Here is an 18,796-nt window from a genome sequence, read left to right on the forward strand (position 1 = left end):
CCCGCCTCCCCGCTGGGGGCGGGGCGAGTGGGCTCCGCCCCGCCCCCCGCTCCGCGTTATCCGTCCCCGTTCTTCCCGCCGGGGCTCCTGAGGGGAGTTCGGCGGGCTCCGGCCCCGGCGCTGCCCCGCACAAGCCCTCAACCGCCCCGAGGGTCCCCGCAAGGGCAGGAGCCGTCCCCGTGACCGCTCCCGGGCAGGCGGGGAGAGATTAAGGGGTCCCCTGCGCGGGGAAGGGGGTTTGTCGTGGAGGGGAAGGAGCAGAAGTTCGACATCCATGAGGCGCACAGGGCTCCTGCTGCAGAGGGAGAAACGAAGCCCCATCAACCAAGTCCCCTTAGAGAAACCGAAGATCAGACGCACACAGGACAAGAACTGCAGGTACGGGATTGAGACTGAAGCACAACCCAAATTAGTATCGCCTTGATAATTCTTAAGTGAGTTCTTAACCGAGGGCTGGACGCAACCCTCCAAAAATCAGCCTAACTCACTCCCCTACCTGCAGTTTCTAGGAACAGTGTCACACCCCACAGGACCTGGAGTGGCGCCAGCCCTCGCTAAAGCTCCTTCGGTACAGAGATTATCGACTTGGTGCTCTACTGAACCGTCCTCATCCTTTGGGAGACGCTGGCTGGCCCTGTCCATGAAAAAAGTCACAATCTTTGTTTTATCCTTTGTCCGAACTGCTGACCTTGCACGTGTCTCTTCTGGCGTAAGGAGGAGTCAGCGAGAGGCCTGAACGGCACAAGGCCTGGGTGTTCACAGGCCAAACAAATCACATATAGAAACTCCACAACAATGTAGGCTCACATCTTCCTCTGACAACCCTGTTCAGGTACTAACAGATAACGCCTTCATTATGTCCTTCATCAAGTTGTTTTAAAGCCACAACTTTCTCATAATATTTTATTATTAGAACAGATAATACTGAAAATTGGCCTTAAGCATTACTCTGAAAATACAGTGGAAATAAAAAACAGTATCTTGTGTTTTCAGAAAACTATTAAATCCAAAGTTTATTCACACTTCAAACAAAACAAAGATTTACATCTGTAAATCTATAAGGATGCAAAGAATACATAGCTAAAGGTAGCAATGCTTTAACGTTTTCTTGAACTGGTGGTGCTTTATGTGCTGTTTTTAGTGAATCAATAAAAAAAAAAAATGTACCTCATGTGTCTTTATTCACGCTATAATCAAACTGCACGGTAGCAATTCCGTTAAGTCCCTTAAGTCAGGAAACTGATTTCATAATTAAGTTTTCTGCAATAAACTATTTTACACCAGAGTAAGTACATACACAAAGTATAATGTGAAAGTGGACTGAGGACATTAATATATATATATATATGCTCAATGCAGTGCCATATAGAGACAGTTCTAAAGGAGTCTGCTTAGGTATTGCAAGCGACGTGTTAGTATATCCAGCACTAATACAGTTCTGTTGGTTTTGGTACAAACATCTTTATACGGCATTGCAGTGCACCGTGCAAACATATTCCACGAGAAAAATGTATTTGCTGACAGCAAAAACAGCTCTAACAAATGGGTCAGTAAAAAGCCCTCTGGCCAGTAGAAGCATCATTCTTCAAACATGACCTTTACATCCATCTTCTTTCAGAAATCTTACTACATTTCCTCACATCCAAGTCTTTAGAAAGAAACATGCCTAGCAAGTATCAGTGTATAGTGAACTTTACTCCGAACAGCATTGCCAAATTTGCCCTCAAATATTTCAAACCTGTTGATCCCAGACTAGCGATGACACACAAACACAGCGCTGCCAGTTATTTAAGAAGTTTTGGCACAGTCAGAGTAGGAACTGTAATTTCTTTAAAAATTGGCACATAGTTTGGATTCGGTTGGCTTGGACCTTGATCCAAAGTCTCAATGATAGTCTGCTTCATATCTCTGCTGGCATCGCCTCTCACTGTCAGCAAAGCTGCAATATGGTCATCCCTACCAAAGGAAAATGATAAAACTGGCATTAGCAGGAAACTTCACACAAGTAAGATTTTGTCAAAAATATCACTTTAGTTGGCAATCCTTTCACTCAGTTTCATTCTTAATCAGATCTCTTGTCACTCAGAACTGGCTTTTCCAGCTCAATATAAAGTACTATTTTGGCTGCTCTTAGGACTCTAAAATGTATTTTATCCTCCCAAAACACAGAATGGAAGTATTTTCATTATTCCTTTGCTGTACCTCCTAGTTCAGGTCACATGCATTTTATATTAGCATTATTTTTCATAAGAAAGTGGCTACACTCTAAAATATGAAAAATATGAACACATTTACACATTGTTTTAAAATTTGCCCAAGACTACAAAGAAACTGTGATGTTATCTTTCTTTGAACTTTGAAGGCAAAGAGAATTACCTGATATCTGGGTATTTACTGACTAAAGTTGAAACTTCCAGATAAAGCAGTGAAGGATCAGTTAGCTTGATAACCTCTGCAATGGCTTCAATGATGTCACAGAGTCCTTCAGTGTCCTCTCCAGAGCCCTGCAAGACGAAAAGTAAAAAAAAAAAATTCCCCCAAACAAAAGCAATCCCCCCCAATATCTACAAACAATCCTTTAATTAGTATTTTGTCTGACAATGCCGCTGAATTCCTCAAACAGCTGAATTTTCAGACATTAACAAAACAAAGTATTTGTGAATTGTCACCATAAGCCTCTTCCCTCTTTCCCTGTTGTTCTTCATCCAGAGACCTACCCTCAGAATATCAGTAAAGTCATGTCTTAATAAACAATATTTTGTATTTATCCACATGGCGATACATTCTAGTCTTTGACTTTTGCTGATGTGTCAGGACAAACATTAGGAATAACTGACATGAAAGCCAGATCTCTTCTGAAACATTACTTAAAAATTGGCCCTGCATTAGCTCCCTTCTAGTCATCTGGCCACCAAGGCAGCTTTCAACAACTGATCAACTGAACTGTCATAGCTATTTAATCTCTGGACTGTTTTAGTGCTCTTAGTTCCAGGTCATCTGGTCCTGCTGATCTGGTATTGTTCATTTCATTTATTCCATAACCTTTTCTATCAATGCCTTGATCTGAAACAGATGTTATATAGAATCCCACATAATGAAGAACTCTGATGCAGGAGTTGCCCCATGTTCCACAGTGAGCAGAGATGAACACCGCCTCTTCCACACACCCCCAGTTTTTCAGGCTTTATCTTTATCTGCATTCTTACTGCATTTTGTCATCTGTTGGCCCTAGGAGCTTTCTGGCAGATTCCTGCTCCTTATGCAGTTAAAAAAGATTTAGTACTGATTTTAGGCCTATCTTGCACATTCTTTCTTGAATACCTTTTTTGGCCTGTCTTTTTTCTACTGCACTTTAAATGGGGTCAATATACTTGTCTTGTTGATTCTAAATTAATACACTGCATGCTACTTAGGTAGTAAGTAACCACATCTGTTCGATGCGGTATTGCCCTTTCTTCCAGCCAGGAAAAGCAAAGCCCAATTATTTTTGGTTTTTAGCAAACAACTGCTTTTTTCTTTCACTTACTATTAAAAATTCAGGGTACCTATCTCCGTGAAGCCATTCCAATATTCAGCTGCAGAGAGCTGTATAAACACAAAGCAGTAGAAACTGGTGCACAGGAACTTTAGCAGCAGGCCTCTGTGTGTTCAGAAACGCTGTCTGTGCCCTCAGCTGGCATCCTTGATATTCACAAATCACCCAACATTTTGGAGACATGGAGATCTAACTCTAGCCATTTTCCCCAAGCAGTAAACGTGTGTGTTTATTCTAAATTACCAGGTTAACAGCATTACCCAAAGCAAATACTTACAGCTGCAAGCTTCTTAAACAGAAATCTGAACTGTTCTGCTTCTTTGATCATTCTTTCTGCACCCTCTTTTCTCTCTTCTGCATTCTTGAAAGATATACGTTTTAACATGATTGCTCTGATGTATTCCACAACTACTCTCCGATGGGCCTCAATAGTCATTGTCTGAAAGAAAAGAAAAAGGTGGTGGATTATGCCAGTGATACCTGCAAATGTAGCCATTATTCTTAGTCTTTGAACAATTAATAGGCTTTGAAATATGTATTTGCACTTAATCACCAGTACAGTTTTTGCTTATACTACACATTTTGAGTGGCTTTAGATTTTCACAACGCTAACAGAAATGAAAATCTGTCCTTCCCTAATGAAAAGGATGTGCCAATTACTAGAAACAACAAAACCAAGATATCTCTAATGACATGTCTGAATTATTTTTGAGGAGCACCAAAGTCAGAAGAACAAACACGAAATAATTTGGATGATCTTTAGAACAGACCTGTGCTTGGACTTGCAGCCTTGCTCTCTATTATCTGGTCAAGGAATGACCAGCCATCACAGAGGCTTCTGCTAGATAACTCCAGTATGTTGCATAAAACATTGCAAATCTTGCTTACATTATCTGTGCTCTGGGTCAAGTCTGGTAAGAAGCCTGGAGAGCCAGCAGCAATCACTTTCTCAGACCTTCCTTGACTGATTTTCTGTTCTGCACTTGTCTTTTTACAGGAAACATCTACTAAGTGAAGCATCTGATATTGGTGCAAGAGTAATGCTGATGTTTGCAAATAAAGAACAACAACAACAAAAAAAAGCCCCAAAACCTTTTCATGTTTTTTCAACAGTAGTGTAAGGAGAGTCCTTAAATGCAAGTCCTCAGGTGTCGTCCCCCTCCCCCCCCCCAAGCATAGTGGCAAAGTTACTTATGATTAAGAAAAAGCCTGCATAACAGGTAGCTGCAAACTTTTTATCATATTTTATTAGTATATATCAAGCTTTAGTTTCAATCAACATGTTCTTCAGTCAAAATTTTGGTGAAAGGTTTCATGAAAGAAAGAAAAGGAAAAATAAAAAAAGAGAGAAAACAATAGACTGCAAAGTATTGGAAGTCACAGCCCTCATCCAGGACACAGAAAATATGATTTCAAGTCCTGCTCTCAAGACTCTGCAGAAATACGGGAGTTTACTGGTTGTTCACGGATGGCTTCTCTTGCATTGGTGGAATTGATGCCAATTACACAGAGGAAAATTAACTGCACAGAATATACTGTGGGAGACTGACATATATGCCCCATCCCACTGAAAAAAGTAAGTGAAGAAGAATAGCTCTACTACAACTGAGAAAAAGAACACTCAAGAACAGCCAACAGCGCGATGACAGGGCATTCACTTTACACGTGAGGAAAATGACAAAGCAGAACGACTGTAAGATCCAGGTCCCCCCTGTTTCAGAACATTGTACTTTCCATTGGGCTATAGTCTTTTTGCAGGTGCTCTGTTCGTGTGACTATCAAAAATTGGATTTTCAAAACAGGGTTAACCAAGAATATTTTAAAACCAGAAAAAAAGCACACCCCAAACCAGGGAAACAAAAGTGTGTCTCATCCAGTGCTAGAACATACGGTGTCTTGCGTGGGAGATTTTTTTCATGCTGGGAGACAGTGGAATAGCAGGCATGATGAATGCCAAAAAATGTGTTTGTCATCTTCTTCCCCATAAGGTGGCAATAACCACTACATGCTGAAACATATGTGATTGCAGAGGTTGGTATTAACACTTAAAGAAGCTCATGCCAAGCACTATTACCTCACAGTAACAAACCAAATCTGGAAAAGCAAGCTGTTCCATGAATATAGACTAATCCTGGGACTGACCTAACTTCTTTTGTGTACTTCTGGACTGAAAATGCATATCATTTCAATTACATAGTAAGACCTCTAGGATCTGCAAATACTGAAGGTTAGAGGAACTTTGAGCAGTCCCCTCTATCTCTTTAGGAGTTCAGGTAAGAAAGAGTAAGTGTATGATTTTGAGACTGTCTGTTAAGCACTGCTACTTAGTAAGGGTTTGTTCAAAGACCTCACCTAAATCCTGATCTTGTTAGCTTCAAATATTTCCTAAATCTTAGTGAATCAGTTAAGACATGCTATCTTAACTACACAAAACTGACTTTAATTCAATAAAGGGTAAAAACAAGTACAATAATACTAAAGATTAAAGGATAATAGAGAAATCCAGATATCCTTGACAGACCACGGCGGGGGGACGGACGGACGGACGACGACAACCTAACCTAGCACATTATGCTGCTTTAACAGCACTTTAAACATGAGTTATGCATTTGTTAAACCTTATGGCACCAATTTAACTATGCCTCCTTGTACACATTAAAAGTAGGAATTACAGAATGTGCATTTATAAAAAAAGTAATTACAGGCCAGCAAAACTCTTTTCAGAAGAGCTAATTTTAACTAAGTAGAAACTTCTGAGGAATGGTAGAAGAGTACCAGCTGGTAAGAATACAATCTAGTAACGTGCCAATACATTTTCTGGACTAAGATCTGCAACTCGGATCTTTGACAATATTATATGGCTATGCACAAAAAAAGATGAGAGAAATATTAGATTCAGACTTCTGCAATATGATTATGAACATTTTTTCATTTACAGTGATGAATCAATTCCAATTTCTGTATTCCAATTCTGAACTCCATTCAGTATTCAGAAATTCCAAACCAACACGATATTCAGAGTACATTAGCAAAGTATCATAGAATATTTTGCACCTACCTTTTTATAAGGCTTTTTAATTTTTGCAAAGTCATTGAAATAATCCTCTACAGTGACACAGATAGTCCCCACTGCATTAGACCCCATCAACCACTTCTTTGTCATCAGCTCATTGAGATGTGGCTGAGAAGGTAAACAATTGATCAGAACAAATTTTTGACACTTTCATCATATCATTGCAGTTACAAAAAAATGGGAGACAATTTTAAGTGTCCTACACTCCTAACCTACACTCCTTCAAAAGGAATAAGCAGTTAGTGTAGGAAAATGATGTGATCAGTTGTCAGAATGAGAGTTGCCACAGAGCGCTACCCTGACATACACACTGGTGTGTATGTAAACCAAGTGCACTAACCTGAGCATTTGTTTCATGAGTTCTCTAAAATCCTTTATTACATTCTCTAGTTAAATGTCTATGCCAAATAAAAAAGTTAAGGTCCGAGGACAAAATTGACATAAGAGTTGGTGATTCCAATTTTAAGTATGAGGCACTTTCAAACTGTTGTGATAATGCAACTTCATGCTTGATTTCTTAAACTGCTACTGGCTGCTCAGTATTTCCTCTTTGATGGCCCCACAAACTTCATGTGCCTATACCAAACTTGGTGGCCTATACACTTTACTCCTTTCCCAGAACTCCACAATACATAATTCCAGTATTCTTTACATCTTGTCCTGGTTTTGGCTGGGATAGAGTTAATTTTCTTTCCAGTAGTTGGTATAGTGTTATGTTTTGGATTTAGTATGAGAATAATGTTGGTAACAGACTGATGTTTTAGTATAAACACTACTTAGCAACAACTAAGTCAAGGATTTTTCAGCTTCTCATGCCCAGCCAGCAAGAAGGCTGGAGGGGCACAAGAGGTCGGGAGGGGACACAGCCAGGGCAGCTGACCCAAACTGGCCAAAGGGGTATTCCACACCATGGGACGTCATGCCCAGTATATAAACTGGGTGGAGTGGGGCTGGGCAGGAACACTGCTCAGGAACTGACTGGGTATCGATCAGCGAGTGGTGAGCAATTGGATTGTGCATCACTTGATTTGTATATTCCAATTCTTTTATTATTATTGTCATTTTATTATTGTTCTTATTATAATTATTATTTTTTTTCCTTTCTGTTCTATTAAACTGTTCTTTTCCTAAACCATGAGTTTTACCTTTTTTCCAAATTCTCTCCCCCTCCCACTGGGTGGGGGGGAAGTGAGTGAGCGGCTGCGTGGTGCTTAGTTGCTGGCTGGGGTTAAACCACAACAATCTATATACCCGTCTCGCTTTGCTCTCCCCAGAGGAAAAATTCTTTACATATTAGAGCACGGTATTTTAAAAATGATAATAGTGACGTGAAGCTTGAGGTTAATGAATTTCGAAGAATGGTCATTAGGGTAGATGGAGTGTCTTCTCATCATCAATGAGCACAGTTAATGAGAAATAAAGGTTTTGCTTAAGAGCTTCAAGTTTAAAATAAACACTGCTCCCACATCTTTCTTAATGTGAGTCATTCAAGGTGTTTACATTAGTTCAAAATATTATTACAAATCTAACAAGTCCCAGAGCAAGTTTCTTCACCCCCACCATTTCTCTGATTTCCCTGCGTCCCTCCCCATACTCCTAATTTCTTTTTAGTAATAAAAAGATGTTTTTTTTCCCTGAGGGATTCTATACAAGAAGCTAGAATTCTTAAGCATGGAAATTTATCAGTCAGAAAGGGCCCACCTTTAGAGTAAATTAACTATCTTAATTATAGGTACACTGCACCTGTACAAATATGATAACTTAGTATCAGCAGTAGTTTCCCAAATAATTCTTAGAACTCAACTATGTAAGACTAAGAACAATCTGCTAGAAAATGTTCATTTTATACAAAGCACCTGCCTAAAGTCATGCTGTGAAATATAATTAAGCAACCTTTCAGTATCCTACATGCATACTATACCACTGAAGAACAACACTGACATTTACTGACATTTTGCTAGCACACCATATATAAAATGTTTAGCAATCAAAAGGCTTCATAATTACTTCATTCCTGAATTATTTTTCCTTATAAAATAATACTTCTGTTTTTTTGAGGAAAAAAAGTTCTAACCTCTAAATCCATGAAGACTTCATCTAGCAGACTAGAGCATCCTTCTTTGGCAATGATGTCTAAAGTCGCATCCATGCTTGTATGACTACTTGACAATGTGTCTTCCATTTCAATTTTCAAGTATTTTCTTTTCAGGCTGATTATAGATTCTCTGTGACAAATAACAAATGTTTTTCATCATCCACTGATGCACAATTGCATTGCGACTAAATTTTTGGAGTGCACAGAGATATACTAGACAGTCTTATTTTTGCAAGGGGAAATAATGCCCGCTGCTTGCTTTGGAAGCCTTAATTTACTCTCCAGCATGATTTTAGAGTGATCACCTTAGACTACTTCTATGTTGGTAACAAACTACTGCTGATTTGTAGACTTGAGAATAGCAGCAGATATAGATGAACATGGGGTTGGATTGCTGAACACTGAAACATGAGCAAGCCTGTTTTCATATTCTTAATAGAGCAAGCTCTATCATTACTTTTCTCCAATTCAGTTCACCTTGATCATTGCGAGAGATCAAATGTAAGAAGATGGCAGGCTCCAGAGAAACTAACTCAGATGACTTCTTCAAATTCTAAAAGCTGAAGATAAACTTTTCTTTGGCAATGAAATTCTTGGAATGACAAGTGGATTTTCACCAGTGAGGGGCAATGGCTTGGCTTGCCAAAGGAAAGAGCAATCACATAAGAGTATCTGCCTCTTAGAACAGTAATACATTTAAACCTGTTGTCTTTGTTTAGTCAGCTAAACTATCTTAACTGAAACCCTCTTTGTACACAAGAGAAGAGAAGGTCCTGGGAACATGTAGTATTACAAATGAAATGTCAATACTTATTGTTCCTCACAATACTGCAAGAACATGCAGACTTACTTAAAGGTTTGACAGTTGTTGATGACTGCAATCATGTATTGAACATAGCATTGAGGATACTGACGATTTTTAAGATGTTCTTCTTTATACAACTGTGCTTCATCTTTGTACCTGTAACATATACAAGGAATGGCATTAAACAGACAGAAATAACTTCAGTACACCTGTAGGACCAAATGCTCCACAAGGGCCTGTCAGGTATTTAGAAGTATTTTGCAAAGGGCTTGTTGCTTGTGTGATGTTTAGTCAATCTGTTCTGGGCAGAATCCAGCCAAGGAGGTTTTTTCTGTCTTCCTTATGAGAAAGAGATATAAATTTGAGATATAAAAGAAAGTGGAACTGACTCCAAAAATAAGAGCCATTTATACAGAGGAACTGAAAGTGTCACTCACTAGCACAGAAGACCTTCTGCAGTGAAACTGGGGAAGGGAGAAAGAAAGCAAGAAAAGGAAAAGGAAGAAAGGCTTGGTTGGCATGGATGTGATAGAACACAGACAAAGCAATAAAGAAACAATCATAGGAAAAACAAATATTGGAATTGTAGGAACAAAGAGAGGCTGAGGCAGGATAAACCATTTATATTTTAAAAATTGTTACCTGGTTAGAAATGAATTCATTTGTTGAAGACATAGAAGGAGTACCTTTGTTTTCAAATCTTCATTTATCTGAGCAGCCACTTGAAGATTCTGCTCAAACATCTAAGTTAAAAATAGTTTAGTTATAAAGAGAGGCCTTTATCAGTAGTAAACAAAAGACAGAACTCCTGTCTTTTTGGAGACTCTCAATTGCACCAGCTCTACATATGCTTTTTGGTTTTTTGTTTGTTTGTTTTTAAACAAGCCCAGACAATTGCTGCTGACTAAACCAAAAACGACTACTTCCATAAGTGTAATTAATAAATTATTGACAACTATTAATATATGCTGCAGTTTTCTCCTGATCCTGAAAACAGATGCATTCTTCAGCAAAAAGAGTACTTAATATTTCTAATTTAGTAGGAATTTGGCTTTACAGTGGATCGAAGTTCTTGGCTCAGCTCCTGCAGCTAGTAATGCATAACCTTAAAACTCCAATTCCTTTGCTTTCCCCATATATGAAAGTAGTAAGTTCACCTTAGTGAAGTAGAAGGGACCCCCTAAACTTTAGAAACACAACTAGGTACAAGATCTAGGTGACCTATAGGGAACTGTGTTTGAGAGGAGGGGGACTAGAAAGGAAGGGTGCAAAGCCAGGTAGAAACATTGCTTTTATGCTGAGATGATTTTGAAAGTTTCACTGTTACATCAATCTCAACACTGCAGCCTTTGACAGCACAACACTAGAGCCAATCAGCCACCAGTTTCCTTGACATCACACACTTTTTGAAAAGGATTGGATGAAGTCAACCGTGTCACTAATACAAATGTGGAAGAACGTAGCAAAAATCCTGGTATAAGACAGGAGAAAAATAAAGTGGGAAATAAATGCAGGAAGAAGAGAACATCTATCTTTCATTGAAGGTACCTAACACAATGTTTGTAAAGAAAAATTACAAAATAAGCATAATAAGCTGACATTTTTCTGGTTGATAAAGATCACTTTAAAAACTCTCCATTTCTACTACCAAGAATAGGGTGGTGGAGGTTGGTGTTTTGGTTTTTTTTGTTGGTTTTTTTTTTGTTTGTTTGTTTTAAAAGATCTTAGAAATAGCTTTATCTTTTCTGTTTTGCGGCTATTTAAGAATTTGGACAGGCATTAATGTTGACTGAAGTAGTGTTTAAACAGCAACATTATTGATCTTCAACAGAACTTTTCTTTCCAGTATTAAGGTGTTTGTATAATGAATAATCTGTAGGAACAAATACATGCCTAACTACCTCAGCACCATCTTAACAAAAAATATTCTAATAACTTATAAACGTCTCATCTGGTAAGCTTATCCTACAAATTTACTAAGTAAAAGCAGTTAACTAAATACAAATATCAACTAAATAGGCTGGGAAAGATATGTTTCTAATCTACACATAAAACAAACGAAGTCTCTAAGTGTTAAAGTGAAAAAGGCAAATAAAAACCTCAAAAGAAACAACCCCTCCAACTAACAACTCTACAGGAAAAAAAATCTATACTGCAACAGACATAGAAACAATGGCATTCCAAACAGTTTGGTTTCCCCCTCCCATCCCTCCATTGCCCCAAATCCATGTACTGCTTCTGCAGATTTTCTACAATAACCAAGTTCTCTTATACCTGAAAAACAATAGCTGGGAGCGTAGTCTGATAGTACCCATCTTGATCTGCTTCTGGTTCAGTTTCTTTTATCCAGTCTTTTTTATCTGTCTCCAGTGCTTTTCGTAGCCAGCCAATGATGTTAGACTATATTAAATAAAGCAACCAAGGAAAATAAAAGATTTTTTAATTTAACACAACAAAAAACCCCACTACAATATTTGAAATAGCAGCCATTTCTATAATGAAGAGTCACATAGTAACAGATAATGTTGACCACTCTTGTCATCCCTACAGGACATAGGTAACATATACAAATTAAAATTTGCATTGACAAAGACAAAGGTTACTACTGGTAAACTAGTGATGTAGTTTGAATCAAGTTTAGGCACTTTTTGAAAGGGGAGTGCTCCAAACCCAAAAAGCAAGTCAATTTGTCAGAATCAACATGTTTACTAACTTTGGAAGCACTTATTAAGCCTCAGGCTTTAGGTTTCAAAGTGAGTTTTTCAACAACTGAAAAAAAAATTAGGGTAATACTCAACGTAGGAAAATTAGCATGTATCTGCTTGTAACTCCTTTTACCTACATTTTAGGAAACTGATGCTTGTTACCTTTGAGGACAAAAACCCAGGATTAGATTAAATGAGTTGTGTTTCTTGGAAATTAAGTGCTGCAGAAAATAGTGATGGAGATACAATAGTTGGCTCTCCTCCCATCCAACAAGCACATTATACAGCAAAGAGACGTTAAGAACAACTGTTTTTAGAACTAGATTAAGCCAGTTTTCTGACCACTTGCGTGACATGTATACCATGGACATATTTGCAAGAGTAGTTAGTAAAGAACAGCATGTTTACTAAATATGTAATTGGATTATTTGCTTTCTGTCTATCTAAAATAATTATCCCTATGTTTTCAAAGGGTTGAAGGTTTCTGCCTCTTTTCCACTTCGTTCACATTTAGTTAAAACCCCTAGTAATATAAAAGTTCATACTTCACAGGTATATTAGCATGCCCTACCTGCAAAATTAAACATGACCAGTAGGCATACGCAGAAAGGGCAAAAAAGTCTAAAATAGGTATATTTATTTTTTTAAAATGTTTACATTTTTTAATGTATTAAATCAGTATCTTTTGGTCAAAACTATCAGCAGATAGGATAAAGGAAGAAACTGAAAGCTTTATGATCTTCCTGTACAAGAAAGGCTGTTAAACAAACACAGACCTGTAGTTTTCTTCTTCTCCTTTTGACTACAGTGAGTGGCCTATCAAGTGCTGAATCTGCTAAGTACATATAATACCATCTTCAATTATGTGAAATGATGTACTATCTTTTCTCCTCATAAGCATGGAACTGCTCTAATGAGATATGATTTGCAAAGAAGAATTAATCTTTTGAGCCAGCAGCCCTGGGGACATCAACATTTTTCACCTTAAGACCATAATTTACAAGAACTTTTTTCAAGCAGAGGTGCTTGGGGAGGGGGGGGGGGGAATCTATTACAAATCTGTTAAAATCTATTAGCATTTTATTTCTCATCAAAATGAGACATTTTTATTGACTTAACCATCAATATTTAAGTTGATAGCTGCAATAAGGAAATAATTTCATTTACCCAAACAGAACTAGTTATATTTTGTTTATAAACAGTTTTAAACACAACATCAAAGGAAATAAAGTAGAAGTAGGGATGTGTAGAAAATAAGATCAGGCTGAATCCTGTGAAACGAATAGGCAGTTTCAGTATTTTCTGCATGAAAAAGAAAATACAGCCAAAAATCTAAACCAGCAAAAGAAAACCACTCTGTGTTTAACAGAACAGCAGCTTTGCTTTATTTTATTTATAGACTATAAATACAACAATGTTTTATATATAATATTTTTCAGTAAGTAGGGAAAAAACATTTCTGAAAAAGCGATATATTTTTTCATCTTAAGAGGGGCAAAAGGAATTCAAAGGCATTTCCTGAGTCAAGCCAAAAGCAGCTTGAGAAAACAAATCAATGTTTTTTTTGTCCTAAAGGTAAGTGCGGAAAAATAAACTTGCGTCAAAGTCCTAGTAAAGCTAAAGTGAAGCAGAGCCCCTACTGGTAACTTCCTTGAGACATAACATGATCGGTTCATATTATTGTGATGAGTATCAAGTACAAGCAGTTGTTGTTGCTGGACATATTTTAGTAGCTGACACATCCAAAGCAACAAAAAATTTCCCTCCTCTGCTTGGCAGAGCTCCTAAAGTTAGGAGGAGTAGGAATTCAGTTGAACAATGTAAGAACAGCAAGTCCAAAATTCCAACTATCCCAACATCCAGTCTCAGAGGCAATCAACAGTGGATCTTTAAAGAAAAATACATTTAAAAACCTGACAATCACATACTGATTCCTTTGCCATGTAGTTGACCAATTTCCAGTGACTCTTAGGATAACCAAGAAGCAGCACCTTTGTATTTAAGATGCACTTGGAATGGCATCCACAAAAGGAAATTATGCTCATGCAGTTGACAGGCATGAAAGGAAAAAGACTGTTAAAAGAATCAAGCTGGCTAACATGAACATCCTGATTACCTTGAAAAGCTCACATCTGTCTCATATGTTTACATAGTTATTATAGGGACCAAGCTGCATTCAGTGGCTTGTAAGTATAGTAATACCCAACATACTAGCACTATGAATTTAGATATATGAACACTGGAATTCCTTCCTTTCTAATAAAATATGATTAATACAGTCTGCAAAGCATAATTAGTCCTTGAAAGGTCACTATTTACATCTATAAAATCATCTGATTATAACTTTATAAACAAACCTACACATAGTATATGAAAATTTATAAAAGTAATGGTATCGAGTTCACATTTGTCACATTAGTTTCCTCTGATGGAGGAACAGCACTGAGGCACTAATGCAGCTACAAACTCATCTGAAGGTGTCTTTGCATTATTGTTACTCACAGTAAGTGTTGACATATACTTGCTGAGAAGCTGGTCCACCACATTTTGTGAAATCAGAGGATTCAGAGAATTTACATCCACTTCGGGAGAAAGTTCTGAATTTCCCATCATCTCTGTACTGATTTAAAAAAAAAAAACCAAACAAAAAAACAAAACCAAAACGAACACACGTTACAGATTAGTGAAGACAAATGAGATAAAAAGTTTAAAACTACGCAGTTTTTTTTTTTTTTATGACCACTGTAAGGGGCAATTTTCCAATACCTATACATTTCAAAAAGTTCTTAATAGTAGCTGCAACAATAAATGCATTTAAAAGGAATGTAAATAAAACTATACAAAAGAAAGAACAGGATGTAAAAGCTATAGGCTAGCATATATTAAAAAAAATGTTACAGACATTTTAAATATTCAACTCTTTCATGTGTTTCTAACTTTTATGTATGAGAATTAGTGACTGCTTAAGACTGAATAAAAGCCAACTAGTTCAACCTGTGGGCTCTTAATAGGGGACATTTTTATATGTCTTTTAAATTTCAGAGGTCATGACGGACAACTTACAGTCTGAATTTCAGAATGGGAAAGGTCAGTGAAAAGTATGAAATACTCAAGAGTTTCTCAAAGGAGCTTCTGTTTTGCTACTCATATCACATCTGCAAAAGCTAAAATATATTAAAAGAAAATCTACCAATGCTTCCTGTATTGGTAGAGATTACACCTAATAAAAGAGGAGCAGCATTTTGCATGCCAAATCAAAGTGCACTTCATGGGTACTGCATTATAACAGCACCATTAGCTATACTTGCTTGCAAAGTAAAATCCTTGGTTTTATAGGATTATAAAGAAACTAGAGCAACCTCAAAAATATTTTGAGAAGGATTATATAAAATACTTTACAGAGATATTTTGCATCTCTATAAGATTATATAATGAGTTGCTTGTGTAACTAAAACGAACAAAGCCATGCCAAAGCACAACATAGCAAGAACTCTTAATATTTCATGCTCAAAAAAAATCAATAACCCAAACCCACACTCTTCAGAGAGTGCTTTATTAACAGTTGATGGATATATATTCAATCATAATAACATAAATTGTTTCACATTCCATTTCTAGCGGGCTTTTCAGAAGGAAGCCACAAATTCTGTATTTGCAGTGGCAACTATAAAAAACAAATAGCAAATTAAAAAAATATCCCTAAACAAGTGTTCAGTTTGTATATTTCTGCAAGTTAAAGTTGTTCTCTGGGTACACGCAGTGAGTCAGCATAGTGGTGCTTCCACATGATGAAAAAAAAATCTCAAAGAACTAAAAAAAACCCCACATGCTATGGCTAACTACTTAGAGAACAAAATTCCTGTCTTTGAAACCATAAAAGCCACTGTAACTGAACACTTTACGTTCGTAGCATCTTCCTGTGCCTGTAGGAAAAGAGACTGAAGATACTTTAAGTGGCTCAAGCTATTCAGAAAACTGAATTCCTTTCTGTCGCCGTTTACATAAAGAATACATGTAATAGCAGGACCTGCTCTAGGCTTATTCAGGGGAAATGTGAGAAGCTGTTTATGGCACTGTGCCATATTAGAAAATATTTCTAGCCTCATTATATCATCATTATCCCTACTTCACAAGGCCAGAGAAACATTAAGTCTTTCTCAAAGCTTACCAACTGAAACCCCAAAACAAAGACAACAGGCTTCTACCTCTAGCACCCAAAGACAAAAATTCTTCCTATACACAAGTTCTCTCACCTGATTGCCACAACCCAAGTGTCCGGAGGAAAGGAAGGGATAGACAACCCTCTTAGAAGTGTCAGGAGGCTTCTAACTGGGAAAGGAACTTATTTCCCTTCAACAAAAAGCTTATAATCAAGATGAAATTTCAACCAGAATTGTATTATCTGGAAACTAACATTTTAGAAAGCTATTCTGCCTCCTGTGCCAGGCTTGCTACCAACCCTGCTCTGTCTTGTGAAAAGACGTGCTCAATCCAGAAACAGCATCCATCTAGATACATAGTACCATTCCTTCTGTTCCTTAGAGTGAAGATTGTTGACACTGTCTGTAGCACTGTTGGTGAACTCTTAGCAGTTTTGTCAACACTTGATCAGTATCTGATAAAATGATGTTATGAATATGGGCATCAGGATCTTACAAGACTTGTATTTTCCCTAAAACCCAGATTAGGGTCCTGATCCCAACCCAGTACAGATTTAGTAATAGCAGTATGTTTCCAAAGCTCTCATTGACTTAAATATGAAAGAGAAATACATCTAGCACAGTAAAACTGCTTCCCACTCAAATATTAAAGGCTATTATTCCACATGGAACATCGCTTTATTTCTCAGCTATGAGTTGAATACAGTTCTACAAACAGCTTCCAAGACATGCTCTGGTAAAGAAGAACACAATTCTTTTAAAACTCCTATCTTGCAAATATTGTAAACAGAAGTTACGCATGGCTTTCTTAACAATTTGTTACATGGAAAAAAACCTCAATGCTCTTCTTGATTGGTCAGTATTTTCTCAGCTGGTGTGGAAGTGCAGCTGTAATATGCAAATACAAATGTATATGTTTCCTCTAATATTCAATTACATTTATTAAAAGTAGAGAAAGATGAGAAAGGACAAAACGATCTTCCACCATACAGTGTTCCATAGAAGTGAACAAAGAATGTAACAGCAGTTTAGAACCCATTTTTCATACAGGCAAAAAAGGGTGAAATATCACAGAAACACAGTTCTCATGATGTCTTCTAGGGCATCTTCCTTCACAGTTTATTATAAACATATCCTTATAGAGAACTGTTTATCGTATTGTTAAGAAATGTCCAGCGACATTTGGTAAGCTCTGCAAGTATCCCGCTTGAGCACTTTACTTTTCCCACTCACAAGCCTGAGCCAATGTCTTCTTCCACTGTCCACTACAAACATACACAACAGCTAATTATCATCCTCTTTATAACAGTTTATTGTAATCTATAAAAATACAATTACTGTACTGCCCTCAGTCTCTTTTTTTTTTTTAAGTGAAGAGAGAAACCCAAAGCCTTAATATTTTTTCCTGAGATATTTCCTCTAATTTCCGTCACACTTGTTACATGGATACCCAGGAGAGAAGTGCGTTCTCAGATATCTTGTACTGTGCCCACTCCTCTCACTCTTTCACTTCCTTTACAAGACTCTACCATCAGGTGCTATGAGCCACATAACTTGCTTTAGCAGGAGTGATCCCATTTTGATTTGTTTGCTTTGTAAATAGATGCAATGCTGGCTTTCCTGCCTCCCTTCGCCCTTCCTGTGACGGAACACATGGATTGAGAGTGCTTTAGCTCCGAATTGTATAACTCAATAGCAATCTGCTCTACTTTCGGGGGGAAGGACAGAAGGGCAATTTTAAGACCAAGAGTTGCTTTACTGGAACATCAGCCTCAGGACATAAATGAAGAACCTGAGAGCAGGATTTCTGCCAAGGCCATGCACCTCTAGGAAGAGGGATTCACGTATTTCTGATTTGCATTCACTGTGGAGTTATTCCTCTGGCCTTCTATTAACAAAGAAAAGGCCAATGAACTCAGGTCCATATTGGTAGCTGCATCTCTCATATACCCTGCACAGGTATGTCATGTAAGTATGCATTAGTGGGTGCTCCTGATTGTTCCTTGCAGGGGAGGAAAGCAGGAGAACTTCACAGCGTAGAGCAAAGCAAGCAAAGCACAGAGTTCTGAACACAAAATGAATCTCAAAGCTGGTTGTAAAAATTCTAGAGAATGGTATTATCTCCTACCTATTTGCTTTATGGTATTATACTCTAAACCATAGAGTTTGAACCAAAGCGTCCAATCTGTTGAATTAGCGAGACTGAACAATTGAAGACAGCAAAAGTGTACACAGCAGAGACTCTGGGTCAATGCCAGCTACTGAAAACAGGATTACAGTCATGAGCCACAGAAAGGCTAGCATTACTTTTTCCCCAAACAAATCAGTTGCTTTAGTAACTACATGCCAGCAAAAACTAAACAGTTGCCATTTGAGCTCTTTCTACCTGGAAGATGGGGGGGGGGGGGGGGGCAAAAAAAAAA

The 18,796-nt window shown here is 37.7% G+C and overlaps 1 protein-coding gene across 3 annotated transcripts in view; it reads right to left on the reverse strand.

Moving 5' to 3' along the window:
• Window positions 1-563: 563 nt before the first annotated feature.
• Window positions 564-18,796, reverse strand: part of EXOC3 (exocyst complex component 3) — a 29,106-nt gene continuing 10,873 nt past the window's right edge. For 2 of the 3 annotated variants that reach the window (XM_010577987.1, XM_010577988.1), the window contains exons 5-13: window positions 14,716-14,833; window positions 11,783-11,908; window positions 10,151-10,251; window positions 9,554-9,664; window positions 8,683-8,833; window positions 6,594-6,716; window positions 3,813-3,974; window positions 2,377-2,504; window positions 1,109-1,956 (exon numbers count right to left, since the gene is read on the reverse strand). In XM_010577987.1, coding sequence (XP_010576289.1) covers window positions 1,785-1,956; window positions 2,377-2,504; window positions 3,813-3,974; window positions 6,594-6,716; window positions 8,683-8,833; window positions 9,554-9,664; window positions 10,151-10,251; window positions 11,783-11,908; window positions 14,716-14,833 — 1,192 coding nt within the window. In that variant the 3' untranslated portion in view covers window positions 1,109-1,784. Of the gene's footprint in view, window positions 635-1,108; window positions 1,957-2,376; window positions 2,505-3,812; window positions 3,975-6,593; window positions 6,717-8,682; window positions 8,834-9,553; window positions 9,665-10,150; window positions 10,252-11,782; window positions 11,909-14,715; window positions 14,834-18,796 lie in introns of those variants that run through there. The other variant, XM_010577989.1, reaches the window with a different exon arrangement.

The sequence above is a fragment of the Haliaeetus leucocephalus genome, unplaced genomic scaffold (genome assembly GCF_000737465.1).
Source record: "Haliaeetus leucocephalus isolate CR32 unplaced genomic scaffold, Haliaeetus_leucocephalus-4.0 Scaffold587, whole genome shotgun sequence".
Lineage (NCBI taxonomy): Eukaryota > Metazoa > Chordata > Aves > Accipitriformes > Accipitridae > Haliaeetus > Haliaeetus leucocephalus.